The sequence below is a fragment of the Meleagris gallopavo genome, chromosome 13 (genome assembly GCF_905368555.1).
Source record: "Meleagris gallopavo chromosome 13, MGAL_WU_HG_1.1, whole genome shotgun sequence".
NCBI lineage: Eukaryota > Metazoa > Chordata > Aves > Galliformes > Phasianidae > Meleagris > Meleagris gallopavo.
In genome coordinates, this window is record NC_139416.1 from 14862157 (window position 1) to 14882258 (window position 20102).

At 38.2% G+C, this 20102-nt stretch overlaps 1 protein-coding gene across 2 annotated transcripts; it reads left to right on the plus strand.

The window, feature by feature from the left end:
* The first annotated feature begins 6235 nt into the window (after positions 1-6235).
* On the plus strand, positions 6236-19429 carry BCO1 (beta-carotene oxygenase 1). 2 transcript variants are annotated; one of them, XM_085234645.1, is made up of 12 exons: positions 6259-6416; positions 8427-8555; positions 8652-8733; positions 10129-10258; positions 10565-10712; positions 11579-11726; positions 11850-12070; positions 12926-13183; positions 14293-14395; positions 15495-15589; positions 17684-17795; positions 18451-19429. In XM_085234645.1, the coding sequence occupies exons 2-12, from the start codon at positions 8517-8519 to the stop codon at positions 18621-18623; spliced, it is 1509 nt and encodes a 502-aa protein (XP_085090771.1). In that variant the 5' UTR covers positions 6259-6416; positions 8427-8516; the 3' UTR covers positions 18624-19429. The 2 variants fall into 2 exon arrangements, with proteins under 2 accessions (XP_031411316.1, XP_085090771.1); XM_031555456.2 differs by lacking the exon at positions 8652-8733 and having other exon boundaries at positions 6236-6416.
* The last annotated feature ends 673 nt before the right edge of the window (positions 19430-20102 follow it).

Consider the following 20102-nt stretch of genomic DNA (forward strand, 5'->3'; position numbering starts at 1 on the left):
GAGAATGGAATATTCAGTCTGGGATTCCCACCTTTGAGGATGGTTGCTCCATACTCCGATTGTCTGATGTATCCGGCCCAGTCACTATCCACACATCCATCCCTTTTCCTGGGGGAGAAGAGAAATATGTCACTGCACATTTTCATGAGATTCCCTTTTAGAGTCCTTGCTTTTCCTTGGGCCCTGCTGACTTTCCTGGCTTTGGAGAAGCTGACAGATAGCCCTTCTGTTTTGGCCTCATAGGTGAGAAACATAAGGATGAAGAAGGAGACTGTACTTAAATGTGTCTGACTCAGTGATACAGACTGCATTGCCAGTAAGTGCCACTGACTCACATGTGTGATGGATTAATTCTGTAGCATCATCCAATTCTCACTCTGCAACTGAAAATTTGAATACATGAACATACTGCTAAAAATGCCAGAGGTGCCACAGGCTGTCCCCTGTGGATCTGCTCCAAAGTAATTGAAGTTAATTGAAATCTTGTCTCTGACTTTGATGGATTTTGAAACAGGCCTCATAAAGGACGAGTAATGCTTGGAAATATCTACAAATAAAGCCAAGCTCTTTAAGTGAACATACTGTTAGCAATTTCTACAGCAGGGTGATTTTTTTTTCCTAACCTACAGTTGCTGTAAATGACTCCTCAGCTGCCTACAGCAGATGGGGAATGGAAGAAAGATAGTTTTCTCTCTTTTGCAGTTTCTTGGTTTCATGCATTTTAGTGTCATTAAATCAGTCTGGCCATTTATTTTGCTTACCATGAGGTAGAGAAAAGTTTTTACAAAGAAGAAAAATCTGTTTTAAAAGCATCAAAATTAGCAACTAGAGTCCTCAGGAAAAAATTCCTGAAAGCCTTTTTCACTCCTAACTAAAAAATGACTTAATTTCAAATAAACGTTGCTTCTGGATTTTTTCATATTGTAGGAAACATGCTGTTTGCGTTCTTCTTCAACAGAAGTACATTTTTACAAACAGTTTTCTTAATGTCAGAAGTCTCCGTGGAAGTTTCCCATCTTGCTGAGATTTGTTCATCTCTGTTCAGTTGTAGCTGTCCACCTGAAAGGCTGTGTACCTTTATAGCACATATTACATACCAGCAGCTCCAACTGAAACACTGTCCAGCAAATATAAGGCTTACAAAACAGTGGTGTTTTGCAAGCTTTGACTAGAAATTAATGACAAAGCTTTCTCAATATTTTCACACCCTCACTCCAAGCTGTGATAAAGCTGTGAATAACTCCTTTGTTTATGATCTCTGTTGCATATGTTGGAATAAGTTTCTCATTTTCCATAGAAATGTTACAGGGAGCCCTGGGATTTTCTGAGGAAAATGAGTTCCAGAGTATCACTGTGCTATTGGTGCACAGATAAGGAGAGGCGTGGTGTCCACACTGACTTCGTGGTGGTCCTGATTTGTACCGCAGTGCAGCCTCTCTTCATCTTGTGCTTCAGAAGACCGTGGCAGCCCAGCAAGACAGCCTGACAATCCTCCCCCACAGACCAGAAAGAATTAGATATGAAGAGTTAAGGAAGTGAAGAGCTGCCAATAAGAAAGGATAAATCACACCCTTCTTCATTTTGGCCATTGTTCATTTGCCTTAAGGAAGAGCAAGTTTACTCTCTATAGGATATCCCATCTTTACATTCCTGAATATTACTGGGTGTCATGAATAGATTTTGTCTGAAATAGAAATGTATCTCTTTTCTGTGAACATCATATAAATGGAAAACCATTTTACACTACCCTGCCATGTAGGTAGAAAAAAAGATGATTTTCAGGTATCACTAACTTGAGTTTAGACTGTGTGTCACATGCACGTCCACTGTGTGCCAAACTGCTTCTTGAAAAGGTCTGTTTCATTATTACCCAGGAAGGAAGTAATGAGTATGGAACAGACTGCCTGGAAAGTTATGGAGAAAAGTACTTATGTACACATAGATCTTCCATATCCACAGAGTGCTTTAGAAGAGTCCATCTATCAACTGCTTTTAGAAGGGGGTCACAATCAGGCCTCCTTCCTTGCTGATCTCTGGGCTGGGTGTCCTGATAGCAAGATCCACTTGTTTGCTGAATCAAAGGGATTTGTTTTTGTTGTGGTTCTAATGTCTAATTTTCCATGTGGTAACAGTGAACTTCCCAGTGAGTCCTGCCAATTGTGATCTTATCTTGTTAAGAAAAACAGAAAATAATTCTTATCTTTATAGGATGCAATAATTAATTTAGATATGCATACCTGGAACGATAGGGTCAGAGTGCAGATAAACTGGATTACATTCAGGAGCTGCTGAATTGGACATAATTTGTGTTTACAGGATGTGTACGGTTACCTTCTGGCATAGTTGGTGTCTGGATAAGTTCCTGGAGCTCTTCTGAGAAGTGTCCTTATAGAAGCATGTACTGCTACCTTAGGGCTAGTAGCTCAACTTTCCTAACTTGCCATACAGCTGATGCATGTATACTTCCCCCTCTCACAGATAGCTCCTATGTTTTATTGCTGCCCACAGCAGAATCTTGACTATTGGGATGAAGAGTAAACGTGTGCCATGTAAGAACATTAATCAGGCTAGGGCTATTGATAGCTAAGGTTGGACTTGAATTCACATATAAAGTCGCAGAGCTATTTGAAACATCTGCTGACATCTCATGTGTTCTTATCATCACAAGTGGCACAATTTAGATGTGTGTGTTAATGAAAGAAGTAGTGATTAAAGGCACCCTATCTGAGTAAAACATTAACACTGGTAGATACAAATAAGCTGAACTTTTCCTAGTACATATACCTAGCAGGCAAAAAAATTGCTTAGACATAAATTACAGCCACTGCAACTTCACTGATATCTCTGCAATCTCTTCAGATTTCTGTGAGCACAAGAGATTTCTAAGGCAGTCCTACATCTATCTTCTGTTTGTTTTGCTCCGTCTTGATATGAAATATTTCCAAGCTTATTGGACAAGAACATGGAAGAAAAGCTGTGTTACACATTTTAATTTCTCATCAGCAGATTTCAAAGAACCTTACCAAAGAGATCAGCCCCACAGTCCCCATGTTGAGAAGAGGTCCCAGAGGCTGTTTGGAACAGTGCTTTTGTGTTAAGCAGCCTGCACTCAAATGGCACCTGACTGAAACCAGAAAACAGTTTTCTTTCTTGCTTTTGATTTGATGTTGTCCCAGAGATGTGCAATAGGCTAAAAGGCAGGACGGTGTGCAGCAACATTAACATTTCTCACTTTAGATGCCTGTAACACTATTTTTACAGCTTCAGTCAAGGATGAAAATGCTATCCTCCACACTGGCACTTGGCCCACTTGAGAACATGTTGCTGAACATGTAAAAAGCTTTTTACATGCTGAACATTTAAAAAGCAAAAAAGAGCTGTTTTCTTGTTATAGTCAGGTGACATCTGAGTGTAGACTGCTTAACTGTATCATTAAGTAACAAAACATGTGGGTAGTCTTGGGATGATAATAAGTGCAGGTAAGGTCATGAAAATCTCATGATGAGGAAGTTTATGTGGGTATTGTGATATTTTACTTATTTGAATGTCTCACATTTAAATGTTTGGGCATTTGAATATTTGGGCATTATAATAAGTGGGTGAGCTCAGTCTGGTTAGGTACAAGTGTGGCTGGGGCAGCAGTTCTGTGCCTCAGTGCTTGAAGAGTTTTAATGCTCAGTTACAGAATGTTCTTATCTGAATGATTAAATCAGTGTTTCTGGTAATATTTGTACATGCTATTGTAAAAAAAAATGTTTTATTTATTACAAAATGTACTGAAGTCTCACAACAAAGCTCATCAAAACCAGTAAAAGTAATTAGTATGATCTAAACAAAGCCTAATCTGAACAATATATGGAAACTATTGTTGTTTGACACAAACTATATTAATTACACTTGGACTTGGACAGTGCAAGAGGATTATTGGTGCTGGCCATATGTCTTTTGAAATGAGTCGATGTCAATAAGAGAATATTTAACAGAGATGAATGTTGGAGCTTACGTCTCCTGGTACAGTGAGATAGCAGTCAGTATGATTTCAGCAAGAGCAGCCCTAAGTTCCTATCAGCTTTACTGCTGGAGCCTTTATTTGGTAATAATGGATAACAGTTATTAGTTGGAAGTTCTTAGCACAGCCTAAAGATGTAGTCAGGTAATTTGATCTTTGTTAATGGGCTTTAACTATAATCTGAATTTTATAATGGAAAGGTTGTGATTAAAGTAAATTGAATAAGTACCTCTATTTCAATATCGAGATAAGGAATAGGATTGGTCTCTCCCTGATTCAAAAGGCACTGATTTGCTTCTTGTGTAAGTAAACCAAAAGTACAAAGGTAGACACGTGGCAACTACATTATTGTTATAAAAGAAGCTTAATTAACTAGCAATGTGAGCTGTACAAATGTTCAACTATTTATACAGCCAGAAAGTAAGCACTGCCCTCTTCTCACTTCTTTCCTTCAATGCAGACTATTCCATTAAGCGGCTTCAGTAACACGCTGAAAATCTCACACTACAGAAAACCATGTGTTCTTCATGCAGACAGCACAGTCTGCCCGAAGTTATGTTGGTCTGGAAAATATGTGTGTGTGAGTTATAATGTGTCTGGTAAGCCCAACATCAGAGATAGTTGGGCAGTCTCTCCAAAATCTAGGAGGGCTCGTAGTTCTATAGGCCCACTAAAGGCAGCAGCTCCCTTTCTAATCTCTTTCTATTGTTCTGCAGAAGAGTTTTGAGCCAAAACCAAAAAGCAAACATGGAAATATGAATAGGAAACAGCCTCAGATTCATCATAAGGATATGCAATTTTTTGCTGACGAAGAACTTCAGCTCTTAGGGGAATTGAACTGAACTTCTGATAGTTGAACTGAACTTCTTTCTTGTTCAAAATAGATGAGAAGAATAAGGAGAAGTGGAAAAGGTTTCTATGCTCTCTAGAACATGGACTTCTATAACTTCCTCCATGCTCTCCCATCAAACACATCTTTGCAAAGGGAGAAGGAACACTGTGAAACAATGAAATTAGAGAAGTCACCTAATCCACATCTACTTCCTCCAACAGTTACACATTATAACTGTAAATAAATACTTGGATATTAATCCATTTCACTGTAAAAAGAGGAAAATTGAACAGTTAGCAGTTCTGATTTTTTTTTTATCACTTGTTTCCATCAGTGCTTTCCAAATGGAGACAAAGGTATACTGTCCTGGTGATTTCTCAAGGTAAAGATAAGTCGGCAGACACAGGGTAAGGATGAGAAGAGCAATATAGGTGTATAACAGGAGTCTGAGCAGTCACCTGTAGCAGAAATAGTGTTTTCAATACAATGAGTGTGGATGTTTATAAATGATCAATTAGACTTAGGAATGGATGTTAAAACATTTTGGGAACAACAGTGATTTAGCAGGAAAAAAAAAAATCGGATTTTAGGGTAACCTCCTATAAAATTGCATAATATATGATTGTGCAAAGAGTCTTTTTATCCTTCACGTTCAATGGAGCCTGTGATTTCCTCTGCAATCACATGCTTTATATTGAAATAATTCTTTTCCTAGAGGATTTTAAAATTAGCAACATTGAACTCAGTTAAGTACCTTATCTTGAAAGAAATGCATGAAGTTAAAAATCCCCCTTCTTCTTAATTATTCCTGCCATACTTTCGCAGAGACTTCAAGGAGCTGATAGCCAGGTAGAATCAGGTCACATATGGGAGAATTTATAATAGTGTCTATTTGTAAAAAGGTGTTTAATTCAAAGGTGTGCTGCTCAGTTCGCTCTGGAACTGTTTATACCTAAAGAAAAAAAAACTCGTTGTTCAGCAGTGATATTTTGTGAGCTAATAGAATAGCCTAGGTTAAATTTGACAAAATGGAAAGGAACTGATGACACTCCATTTGTCTATCACTCCCCACAAGACAAATTCAGAAGAGTGGGTAGAGCTTTCTTCTGTTTTTCTCTCTGCCAAGTGGGGCAGGCACCCCTACAAACAGCTTCGATTTTCCCTGCAATGCTGAAGGTGATATTTCAGTTTCATTTTGCCTTTGGTGAGCCTGGCTGCTTGAACTATCTTCACACAGAGCAAACAGGTGAGCTATGCTTTTCTTACTCTAACATCAAATTAGCGAAAGAGTTAAAGGAATGTGCAAGAATTATTGTCTATGTGTTAGGGATTAAAGATCAACTGTTATAAGTTGTCGATCTATAAGCCAGCAGCCTTTAGCTCGAGTTGCACTTTAACCTCATCCTTCTATGTAACAGGAAAGAGCTGTTCTTAGCCCAGAGAGGAGGGAACCGCTACGCCTGCAGGAACAGCTGGGTAGAGAACACAGGAACTGTTTGGTTACGTGAGCAATGGAGACAATATTTAGCAGAAACAAAGTAGAACATCCAGAGCCCATAAAAGCTGAGGTGCAAGGTAAGTGAATGACAAACTCTTGTGTTCTCAAATATATAAAACATTGGAACACTTGCTCACTCAAAGCAATGCAGAAAAGGGAAACAGAAAGTGAGAAACGTCAGTGAGTTTTGTTTAAAGGACTGAGCTCAGACCTTGTTTGTGCCTCTGACTGTGGGATTTTCTCATTTAATGGGTATTTCTACATGCTTTTTCAGAAAGTCTGTCTGAACAGGATTCACAGAAGTTGGTGGTGAGGGACAAAATCTAAGGATTTAATCTGGTGGCACTCCCTCCCCCATGGTTCCGTACAGACTTTTGTTTTCTCCTCTCCGTAACCCTTCACTACCCTCTCTAGGGTACTTTTACTAGAAGGCATTCTAGAAAAAAATGCAGAGTATATTCCAGTGAGATAGCCTGAAGTGGCTTTCTAGATATGAAGACTTGATCAATTTAGCCTCTTTTCTGCTTTTTTTACCTTGAAGAAGAGGAACTTAAAGAGATTTTTGCTACAGCTAAAGGAGAGGTTTGTTGTTGAGTACCTCTTTCTAGTACATATGCGTATAGTGGGCATCTAACACCAGTTTTAAAGTCAGTTCCCAGGTAGGTCATATCAGGTACATAATTACATGGCTATGTTGTTGTTGTTCAGCTTGGTGGCTGAATTGAAAAAGATTTTGTTTCAACATGTTTTGTTTTAATTGGAGGTGATTTTATGCCTTTCAAATGTTTGTCACTCAAAATAAAAGCTTACTACTGAAACATACAAATTTGTTTGCAAGCAACAACTTTTACTGCAACTTATCTGTGTTATGGAATGGTTTATTTGAACAAAAACTGAACAATTGAGTAAATTAAATTAACATATTACTTCAGTGGTAATTGTCATTCAGTATTTACCAGTAATGAAAATTAAAGAGGACTCTGACCTCTTTACATGTTTAGCAATCCCTGAGTTCTGCCCATGAGACCCCTGTTACTCAGTATGTGTGCTGTAAATATGACCCCTTAACGCCAACGTCAGACATAAAACTGTTGTTGTCCTAAAGACTGTACAGCCACATGAACATCCGATCCTCCATGGCTGTGACAGCTCATACTCTTCCAAATATTTGGAGATTTTGCTGTCATTTTCATGTCCTTATGTAGTACAGAAAAGCGTTATTATTTTCACTGTAGATAAAAGCACAAGGCGAAAAAGAGATGCAGTCCAGATTTGTAAAGCTGTTTAAGCACTTAAAAACGCTGACTGATACCTATTGTGGTTTGCAGATATTCTTAATTTCCACTTAAATGAACTTTCATCTGAAAACTTCAAAATATGTCCATTTTCTCTACGACTTTTATACTGCAACTGTATCAGAAATTACACTGAATTACACCAGAAGATTCAGAAGCTGCACCAAGTCTACAGTGCCTTAAACAAAAGACTACCTTTCTTTTTTCCTGATTATCCTTGTCCTGGAATTCCTCGAGCATCTTTCTTCTCAATTAGGGAATATATCTCTCTATTAGACATCTGCATAAAGAGATGCATGCCTATTTATAGATGGATAGATAGATAATATCTAGAGACATCTAAATATATAGATAAAAAAAAATTAACTTTGAGACTTCAATTGATGTAATGAAGACCAGTACAAGTCACATATCCTATGAAATATGTTGATTTCTGAGAAGCTCTAGCTTTTCCTGGCATGAGTAAAAGGGATTAAACACATCTCTTTAAAAACTGAGTGCAGAGAAGAAAAGGCCCAACTCTATTTACTTCCTGGCTTTAAGCAATTTCCAGCAGTCTTTTGCTCAAGTGATAATGTCATATCACAATATTTATGCAGAATATTACTAGCAACATTTTTTAGCAGGTTAGGCTTTAGTTATCCGAAAGTGAAACATAATTATTTGCTACTACAAATGTGGACTTGCATTCACAATCCATCCCTCTATGAAGCCTATGCCCCTAGTAAAATTGTCCTGCAGCATGCTCCTTTCCTAACGGACTGAATACTGGAATGCTCCTTTTGTTCTCAGGTCAGTTGCCCACTTGGTTGCAAGGAGTACTTCTCCGAAATGGCCCAGGGATGCATACAATAGGGGACACTAAATACAACCACTGGTTCGATGGCTTGGCTCTGCTGCACAGCTTCACATTTAAAAATGGTAAGTTATTGCACATCAGATCACAGAAAGATAAAAAAACCAAACGTTGGTGTTGCCAATTCTGTTCCGAGTTTGATCAGCTTTAAAATGTTCCAGGTGTCTGGTTATAACCCTGCAAAAAACCAGCCATGTAAGCGCTGTGTGCTGGTGAGTCTGTCACAGCCAGCAGTCAGAGCAGGTGAGCTCTTCCTTATAACCTCTTTGTGAGAGAGGGCTGTGCACACATCAGTGAGGAGAGCCTGTGTTTCTGATTCTGGCACTGCTCTGGTTTGTGTGTGTTAGGTGCCCAGACACAACACTGAGCTCAAGAGAGGCAGCTGCTTGATGCCAGGATCACAGATATAGCTCTGTCCTCCAGCTACACCCCTTCCCTGCTGACATAAAAGGAGACAGAGAAGAAACTGTTGTGATAGTTCAGTGGGGCAGTCCTATCTCTGGAACAATTACATGTTTTAAGACCAACTTCATAAGGTCATGCAAGCAAAACCACAGTTCTTTGGCTGTGACAACTGAGGCTAAAAGTTGTTTCAGCCACTCAGTGTGAGCAAGGGCCAATTTCTGTCTCTTGTCTGCAGAATGGAGTGTCTGAAATTATAACACACTTATGGCAAAGTGTCTCACAAGCATACACTCACACCTCAATCTCCATAACAGCAGCTGAGGTATCTCTCCAGGGCTGTTCTCCAAGGCAGATTATATTGTCCTTCTTTCTGAAGTGCCAAAGTTCAGCGCTGTCAGGCTTGCAGCCAGCTCTGAGCAGGTCACTGCAGGGCAGCATTTGCTTTCCACACGCACCAAGAGGGCCATTTTTCATAAACATTGAAATGAAAGCATTTTCTGTTGCTTCAGCATTTTTCAGTGTGAGGCAGGATGTTTTACATCTATTCTTCCCACAAAAAGTACAGTTCTGAGATCACCCCTGTCATTCTCCATTCCTTTTTAGTTTTCATTTCTGTAACTGGAGGCATTTGGTGCAGCTGCAGGGTCTCCTAACCTGTCCAAGTCTACATCACCAACAAAATAACATATAAAGTAATGAGCAGTGTATTTTAAATTGCTAGTTGTTTTACTTCCCTGATGCAAACAGAGCTCAGCTAGCTCAAGTATATCAGTCCATTAGATCAGTTAGTGCAGAAGTTGGTTCCTTCAAGCAGTGTGCTACTCTGACATAAACAGCAAATTGTAAGTTTTGCCAATACTAGAGATTTACCACCACCCACACATTGCTGCATAATTAATCATTTTTACACTGATTCCTTTGGTTTACTGGAAGAGTTAATCCAAATCCATTTCTTTATTCACCCTAGTCCCCAGTATTGTCCAAACTTGATGGTAATTGAGGAAGATAATGAAATTGTTGCTGATCTCAGCAGCCACAAGAACAATCCTTGGTTCCTCTAGACACCTAGACAGCTGAGATTGCCTTCCATAGCAGGGTTTTAGACAGCCTGATCCATTGCAAACTTTTCTTTGCTAAATGACATCTGCTTAACAGATTCTTTCTCTATTTTTGTACCAGTTTTCTAAAAAACTTAGCATGAAATGTGATTGAAGTCCATTTGACCTTTGTCAGGTGAAGTTTACTACAGAAGTAAGTACCTCCGAAGTGACACGTACAACTGCAATATAGAAACAAACCGAATCGTGGTGTCTGAGTTTGGAACCATGGCTTATCCAGATCCATGCAAAAACATATTTGCCAAGTAAGCAATGCTTTTCCCAACAGAGTGCTGCTATCTCTCTCTCCAGCACGGCTGTCTTTTCTGTTTACTCTTGACACGTATACAAATATGAATTTTGTTTTGTAAATTTACAATTTCCACATAGTGCTAAGGTCAGGAGTGATACCTGGTATTGTAAGCTCTGTAGGTTAGTCTAAGGCAAACATTTTAATTCCACTTTGTCAGTAGTGTTGTCTGTTTTATTCACCAGTGCAAGTAGATTTTGTTGTAGTTTCGAACAGGCGAGTACTTTCTTTTCTTTCTAATATGACATTTCCCTCCCCTCAGGGCATTCTCATACTTATCTCACACCATTCCTGAGTTCACGGACAACTGCTTGATCAACATTATGAAGAGTGGGGATGATTATTATGCTACCAGTGAGACTAACTTCATCAGAAAAATTGATCCACAGACTCTGGAGACACTAGAAAAGGTATAAATGTCTGTGTGTCGTTCTGGTTCCCTGCCTGCCAAGGAAGACAGTTTCAGACTGACTCAGACGAATCTGTTAAATCTGCAGTACACAAAATTGGAAAGACATGTATTTCCTCCTATTTCCAGGCTAGCAGAGTAGACTTTTTTGAAATTCTGGTAAAGTGAAATGATGAAGATACTTGTTCACGTAAGAACTCAGGAGTCCAAAAGAAAATCCCAAGCAGTTTAGGGAAAAGTGGGGCTTTGGGCAATTGTACAGCTGTACACAGTGTAGTGAGGCTTCAGGCATAATTCCACATATCGTGCTTATGGCGTGATTATTTTGGATGATTTCCATTATAATGCATCTGTAGTTCTCAAGCGATTTACATAATTAACAGATTGGTAGGTCATTTCTATGATGACTTTTCAAGTGTCTTATGCAAGCTATTACTTAATTGTTAAAAAGCAAATGTGGACATACTGAATATTGAGTTTTTCCTATCATATACTATGATTTGAGTATTAAATTGAATAGAAATAATTTTGTTCCAGAAAATTGTTAGACTCATTGCCCTGTTAAATAACTGCTCTCAGAATGAAATGGGCATTTTCAGAGTAATGCCTTTAGCCAACCACCCTGCTGTATTATGTGGCTGCAACGGAGAGATGAATTCAGATTCTGTAGTTTGTTTAGCCTCAAAATAGGAAAAGATTTGAGAACCTGAATGAGTTATGTGACTTAAATGATGAATTTTCAAGACCTCTGGCGGGCAGCAGTATAAGACTACCAGTGCAGAAGGGCGGGTGGATTTGTGCCGTTAGCTATGATCGATTTTAATGTACTTACACATCTCTAAATTCTCCTACTGTATCATCTTCTAGGTAGACTACAGCAAATACGTAGCTGTAAACTTGGCAACTTCTCACCCACACTATGACAGTGCTGGAAATATTCTCAACATGGGTACTTCAATTGTTGATAAAGGGAGAACGAAATATCTTCTCTTTAAGATCCCCTCCTCTGTACCAGGTAAGATATGGCTTTTAGCAGTATTTCTTAGAAACTTGTCAACATTTTCTTTTCTTCTAAGGTTAAGGGGAGAAATCACAAAATTTTATAAATGTAATTTTACTTTTTCTTATTTCTGTTCAGAGAAAGAAAAGAAGAAATCTTGTTTTAAACACACAGAAGTAGTATGCTCCATCCCTTCTCGCTCCCTGCTCCAACCAAGTTACTACCACAGCTTTGGAATCACAGAGAATTATATTGTGTTCATAGAACAGCCATTCAAGCTGGATATTGTCAAACTGGCAACTGCCTACATCCGAGGTGTGAACTGGGCTTCCTGCCTTGCCTTTCATAAGGAGGATAAGGTATTCTGTCTAATGCTGAGCAGTGGAGTCAGCCAGGCCAGTAACCTGTTGTTACTGTTGCTGCTCTGTTTTTTGTCAAGTTCATTAATGTCAGTAGTAACACTTTCTGTAAGAGCTCTTACTATCATGTTGCACTTTTTTCAAACTAATGTTCTATTTTTTAAATATTATCTCCCATCTCCAGAAATTTCATGAATAAATACTGATGCTGAAGTGACAGTTTGGCATAGTTAAAATGTTGTGTGCCAGAAGACAAAATAAAACTGCTCTAGCATCCCAGGCACGTACAGCTGCTCTTGCTCCATACAAAATGCTGTACAGTGTGGATGAAATCTGTTCTAGATCCATTTCATCAGATGAAGTAGAGACAGATTGGTGGAAAAGCCTGAATCCAACAAAAGGACAGTCTCTTCACTGAGGCAATTAAGGGGAAAAAAAATCTGTTTCTGAGGACCTGATTTCCACATTTTGTGACCCTCAAAATGAGGAGAGTGCTGGAGTAGAGGACACCGACAGAGAGGACAACAGAGACTCTATGCTAGGGCAGAGTTATTTAAATTAAAAATAGGCCAGGGGATTTTCCAGGTTTACTGGAAAACTTCTACCTTCAGCTTGGCCCAAACAGCAATGTGCAACAGTGAAATGAGTTTGGAGCACTTCCACACTCATTTTCTACTGCATTTTTTTGGTCTCAAGATTGGAACCTCTGATCTCCTAGCAGCAAATCCCGAATTTGTAATATGCTTCAGTAGAAACAAGAAGTGGTTTAGAATGTAGATGGCTATCTTAGAAAAATAATTTCCTATGTAACTGTTTGATCATTATTGGCTTTACGTAATGTTTGTTGTCTTTCAGACGTGGTTTCACTTTGTAGACAGAAAGACAAAAAAAGAAGTATCCACCAAGTTTTACACTGATGCTATGGTGCTTTATCACCACATGAATGCTTATGAAGAAGACGGCCACATTGTTTTTGATATCGTTGCCTACAAAGACAATAGCTTGTATGATATGTTTTACTTAAAAAACCTGAACAAAGACTTTGAAGAGAACAGCAAGCTTACCTCCATCCCAGCCTGCAAGCGGTTTGTTGTGCCTCTGCAGTATGACAAGGTAGGAAGAAAAGGGCTTTTTAAACTGCTCTTTGTTCAGTAATGTAAAATGCATCAATTAGAAAAGTAGGTGGATGAGCAGTTGCCAGCCCTTTTGTGCAAATTACTAGTTCTTTAAAAATAACGTATTCACAAAGTGTTCAGGAGTTTTGTTTTTTGTATGTGTTGTGAGAAATGGCAATGGGGAGTTGGACATGCTGTTACATGGATTGAGGTTCTGATGCCATCATTTATGGAAATTTATGAAGGGTTGCTGAGCATATGTCATTTCCTTAACAGTGCAATTATTTGTAAGATGCTGTAAAATATGAGCAGATATATCAACTTGATGTTGGTTAGAAAGGTATTCATGAGATTTTGCACAATCTGATTTTTTCACTGTACTCGAAGCCTATATAAAATATATTCACACTCCCCACTGTTGCAATAGCTTTATTAAAATGAGACGATTTCAGTTAAGTGCAAGATTTACTAGCATGAGGAATGATCTTATCTTTCAATATAATTTAAAACATCATTTTACATCATTGTTTGCAACAAAGATTATATACTGGCCAGCAACTTGGGCAAGTTTCTGCTTGATTCCTTTGGAACGGATAATACTTTTTCCTCCTACATCCCAGAATCTTGCTGGCTTTTCATGTCTCAAAAACTTAAGTAGCAAGGGCAAAGGATGTGTTGGATCTCAACTATCCTACCTATGCTGCAGTGTTAAACATTCAGCTGTAGTATATTAAAAACAAGAATGCACCTTAACTTTGGTGATTTTTAGTGTGAAGTTTATGCCTAATATTTTAAAGCCTATCTCGTTAATTAAATACACAAAATGTATCATCTATTTATTGTGCTTCTGGAACACAGCCATCTCTCTCTAAACCTTTCTAAATGCTCAGTGTGATTCAAAGTAGTTATACACAATGATATATTCAAGCCCTCTGTGTATAATCAGATTTCCAAGGAGAAGGTCAGAATCTAATGTTACAGGATAAATGGAGGAACTTCATGAACCTGGAATATCTGTCTTATCCCAAATTTGTCTGTGTTAATATCAAACCTGATGAAAGTTCTAAATTAGAAACACATTACATTTTCAGCATACCTCTCTTTCAGGATGCAGAATTAGGTTCTAATTTAGTCAAACTTCCAACTTCCGCAACTGCTGTAAAAGAAAAAGATGGCAGCATCTATTGCCAACCTGAAATATTATGTGAAGGTAAGAAATATTTGTTATACAGATCTCAAATGCATTCTCTTACACACCTACATTTAGTTGTATTCTAACCATGCCTAGCAGCTGCTCATGTATGTCAGACCTTTATGAAGCTGAAAGTAACAAAAGCTTTAATTAATATGTTTTGCATAATATGGACAATACCTTTCCCTTCCTTATTTCCCTCCTTGGAGTCCATCCATTAATATAAGACCCTGAACTTGCACAGGAATGATTCAGAGGCAGTATTTAGAAGCTGAGTTGTTAAGTTAGGGAATAAGTGAATTGTTGTGACTTAAAATGGTACCCGAGTTCTAGAAACATTTATATTTAGAAAGTTCTAAATACCACTGTGTCAAAGACAGAGAGCTTCACTTTGCAAGTGATAGAACTCTGCATGCTTACTGGAGATCTGCACAGCTTTTTAAAAGGATTGCAAAAGATCTCCTAGGTCAGGTAAATTCTGGTTCCCAAACAGCATCCCACAGAAAGGTGAGCATCCTAGCAGTCTGAGGAAGGGGTTGCTGTCACCTGGATACATATTTATCAGGAATTAAATCTTTTAAATATCTGCAGTTATATCAGTTTTATATTGCTCTAGGGTACCAAGCCTGATCTTACAGCTATTAATGTGGCTTGCAAATCTACCTATTGTGAGGTATAAATTTGGTAACTTCAGTTATGCGCTGTATTTTATGAGTTTTACCTCTGAGAGTGGATACTTAATTTTTATGAGGGGGTTATAACAGGAATTTGTAAAGGGTATGGAAGTGCTTAAAGAGAAAGTAATTTCTTAGAATGTTACCCTCCAATTATATCTCAGAAGCTCACATGTAATGTGTTTATGAAACAAATGAAATGATACTAATGATTTCCATGGATTCCCAAGACTGAAAAATTATCATTTTTGAACGAACTGCCTTGGCTTAATCGGGCTCTGTTGATACCCATCATTGGCTTTTTAGAAATTCAAACATATAAAATCTGCTTTAAATGCTGTCAAAATTTTTTTCACAGAGTAACATTAATTGGCCTATGTAAATGTATGCTTAGAATTATATTTCTTTTCTTGTTCCTAAGTCTTGGGCTTTTATGTACCTAGGGATAGAGCTGCCTCGTGTCAACTATGACTACAATGGCAAAAAATACAAATATGTCTATGCAGCAGAAGTCCAGTGGAGTCCAGTTCCTACAAAGGTATCACTTCCATTTACAAAGTCGGGAACAGTACATATATAACACAAATCAAATGTAAGCAGTTATAAGTAGATCATGCTTCAGTCTGGCCCAAAATACAGTGTCATCTGCAGACATCAATCCAAATTGAAAGGGGAGGGTTCTGAGGCCAGAACTGAAACTGATAAAGCTTCTAAATGACAACACTGCAGCTGTGTACTGTGATAATAAACTTTAGCACTTGAAAGTACTGAGATTAAAAGTTGGGCATGTGTGTTAGCTGACTTGTATAATTGAAACAGCCCCACCAGGCCAAACTATGGAAAAAGTACATCCTTGTTTTGCTGGTTGAAGGTACGGAACTTTGTTACCAGCTGTTCAAAACATGTAGCTCCATGAAGAGCAAACAAATGCTTTCTTAGGTGTGTGACTTGAGATTGGATGCTGTAATATTCAACAGAGAATCAGTTTCTATTAAAACTTTTCCCATTTGTGAGTCATCCACATGCAAAGCAATAGGAAATGGCTGAATTCTCATAAGGGTAAGCTCAAGTTGTATAATTTCCCTTATGAAGTATTGATAAAGTCAATCTTCTTTATCCATTTTTTTTATTTCCAGTCTTCTGAATACAGCAGTTACAGAGACCCTCACTTTTCTGCTCAATTTGATTGAACTTCTGTCATGTGCCAAAACCTACAAAGGAGAGAGTAGCAGAAAGGAAGAGCATTAGGCAGACACATATCTGTAATAATTACGTTTGGGTTTTTTTTTCCCTTAGGAAACTCAGCTAAAACAAGAAGTTATTAAAATAATATATAATTTTTCAGAAAGCTTTTTCCTTTGCTAGAGAACTAGTTTTGTTTAACAGGATAGCAAATGCATCCTTTGTATATGTGTGATGGCAGCTTCTTGGGAGACAGCCTTGAATTACCAACAGATTAAGATGAAAAGTACTGCTAGTGAAGGAGTATTGCACACACAGACTCACACCTCATAATTACTGTACTGAGAGCAAATTGAGATCACTCTTGCCTCTATATAATTACCATCACTGATTACAAAATAAAGCTGGATTTCTTCACAATGCAAGAAAATTTATTGCAGAACATTTGACAGTAGTTCAAGCAAATAAGCATGTTTGTGATTTCCAGTGCAGATAATTTCTGCCTGACTTAAAACATAATCTGACCACAATTTATATTTATATTGCTGCTTATTCACATCAGGTTTTCTTTAATGAGTGCAGTCACAGCAACAACCGTGTGCGATCCTTAGGTCAGTGAAACTGCTGTCATCTTGGATATAGGGGAAAATTCTTCCTCCAGTGCTTGAATACTTTCATTTTTGTTTGAGGTTATTTTTCTGAGTGAACAGTGAAGGGGAAAAGAATAAAACTGCATGTGTAGAAAAAACACTTATGTGGAAGTGTGTCCCCAGTGGAAGGTGGTTTGGCAGGCACTTGAGCCATTAATGAGATGAAAAGCTGTACCCTGTTCCTTTGGTTAATGCCAGTGTCTGTATGGAATTCTTGCCCTATTGGTTTAACCTTTACATCACTATTAATAGCCCTCATTCTGGCATACGTACCCCAGTTAACAATAGAAGGCCTTGAGGAATATTGAGGTCACAACAAAAGGAAAATAATTCACAGGATTAGAAATTGGAAGGTTTAAGTCCTGTTTCCTGCTTTACAACAGAACTGCAGTCATTTGGGGCAAGTCACATCAAAGTGCTGTGCCATGCACTCTTCTCTGTATGAGGAGGATGTTATTTACCCATGATGCAGGGTAAGCAAATCTTACCACCTATTAGTATTTGTCAAATACTTCAAGCCCAACAAGGGAAGATACAATTGCAGCATAATGAAGTGGTATCTATGCCTTTTTTAACACTACTAAAACAGTCTCTATAAAATTAAGGAACGTCTTATGACTATGCAGCTACCAAATGTGACTCCTAGGTTTAACATTTTCCAGGCATTTCCTTTTTGTGATACCATGTGCCTCATTGCTCCTTCCCTTTCAGCACCGGTCCCACACAGCAATCCGTTCACGTTGCACCTTTGGGATCAACCACTGTCACTGAAACACTTTTCTTTTCTGATCACAACTTAGATTGCAAAACTGAACGTCCAAACAAAGGAAATGCTGCACTGGGGAGAAGAGCACTGCTGGCCCTCAGAGCCCATCTTCGTTCCCAGCCCCGGCGCAAGAGAAGAGGATGAAGGTAAAATAGCAACAACATTTGGAAAGCTGGGTTTTGCATTACGTCTTAAAAGTTTCATTGTTGTCAGTCAGAACAAGGAAGGTAGGCCGATCTGCAGATCAATTAGAATTATTGCCAACCATTTTACTCCTGCAGACTAACGACAAATCAATGACAGAGCAAAAGGAGCTTGCATAAAGTCCCACACTATTCATAAACAGTAAAATTCATGCTTAGGACTTTCCAGATTGCCACTGGGAACTAGATTTATCAAATGAAGAAGCTGGAGCTGTGGAAGTCAGTGTTGTTACAAATGAGAAAACAAAGTGGCATTTCAAGTCTCCCTGTAATCTGGATCCGGTTCTGTTCTGAGGCGGCTCCTTGCAAAGACAAATGATAAATAGCTGAAAGGATGTGTCCCAAGCTTCACTACTCAGTTGCCCAACAAGACTGTCAGGGACACAGTTCAGTGTTTGCTTGCTGCAGGCAGGCCAGGTAAAGGAACAGAAGAAAACCATTCAATAGTTCTTCAGCTCCCCCAGTCAGACTTCATCTAATAAGCTCTTTCAGTTTGTGTCCTCAGATTCCTAGCAAACAAGACTCATTTCCTGACAGTGTTATATTTTCAGCTTGGTGTAGCCAGTAGTACTTCTAATTCTCCACTTGTATGTCACAGGTGTTGTTTTGACCTGTGTTGTGGTGTCTGAGCCAAACAAAGCACCCTTCCTACTCATCTTGGATGCTAAAACATTCAAAGAATTGGGCCGAGCCACTGTTAATGTGGAAATGCATCTGGACCTGCATGGAATGTTTATACCACAGAATGATTTGGAGGCTGAGATGGAGTAAAGCACTATTTATCCCATTACACAAATTGAGACAGCTTTCTACTGAGCATGGGATAATATCCTTTTTATTATTCAAGAACAACCATATTATGACACAAAATGACTATATATAATCTCTTAAATAATAGATATAATCCTTTTAAGACACAGCAGTGACTTTTACTACAGGTAATGATATGCACAACTGGCACATAACTATTCCAAAAGAAGAGTAATTGGTACTTTAAAAGAGCTAATGTTGTATATAACTATGGTAGAGGGAACAGGAGAGAAAGTTAATGAGAATATTTAAGTAGAATATAGATTTCTGAGCAAATGAAGTACAGTATTTATAGTGTGATGCATGGCATGAGTCACATAGGTCTGCAGCTCATGTATCTTTCAAAGATCGTTTCAAGATTGCAGCTTGTGAAGCAAGTTTTCTCCAGCCAGAAAACCTCATTTTAAACCATCTGCTACTGGTAATTAATACCAATGCATTTTCTTGGTGCTTGATTTGCACTTAAACCAAAGTTAAGTATTACATTCAGGTGCTACAACTTTATAATTTAAAACTTAAACAAACAAGCAAACAAAACTTGCTTTGCTAATAATCCCATGGTGTACTTTTCCTTTTTATGATGACAAAACCAAGTACATATGGTTTCATGTAGCATTCGCTTATACTTCAGTCCTATTCTATCCTAATGTTGTAAGCAATTTGTATTTAAATCAGTTTTCCTTGAGAATATCTGACATAACATTTCATATAATTAGATGAGTATGTTGTCTAAAGATGAATAGAAATGTATCTTTTATTAATATTAATTGTGTTACTAATACAATGCATATGAATGAGAGCAATATATTTTTAGGATAACTCAGACATACGTTCAACAGTTTCTTTAGGTGAAAGTTTATTTACTGATAGAAGTTGAATCATTAATGAGGGAGAAAACTGGGTATCCATCCATCCATCCATCCATCCATCCATCCATCCATCCATCCATCCATGTTAGGTGTTCACTTGGTCTGTATGTGTCACCACACTATTTGGGTATCTCTCACTTTCACACACCTGTTCTCGGTGTTTCTGCTACTCACTGTGTTTTGCAGGAAGGAACCAAAATGAGATCACCGCCATCTATTGCCCCATCACATGAGAACAGCTGGGCTTTGGTGTCTTGTTCAAGGTTGCATAAGATGTGTGCAGCAGAGCAGCAATAGAACCAACACCATCCACAGTTCTTGCTTGCTCTGTTATGACTCCCTTTGCTGTCTTTATAGTTTGCATGTATAAAGAATACACTGCCTAATTTTAGTGTTAAAACATCTCTGGGGTCAGATCTAGAGCTTAAGTAAGCAGTCTGAGGTTTTCAAATGTTTATATGTTCCCTAAAATGGAAATAAACACCTCCGTAATATGTGTATGCAGAAATAGCGATCATCAGTGTTTTCAAGGCGTGTTACCACCACCCTATATGAGAATTTTATAATCTAA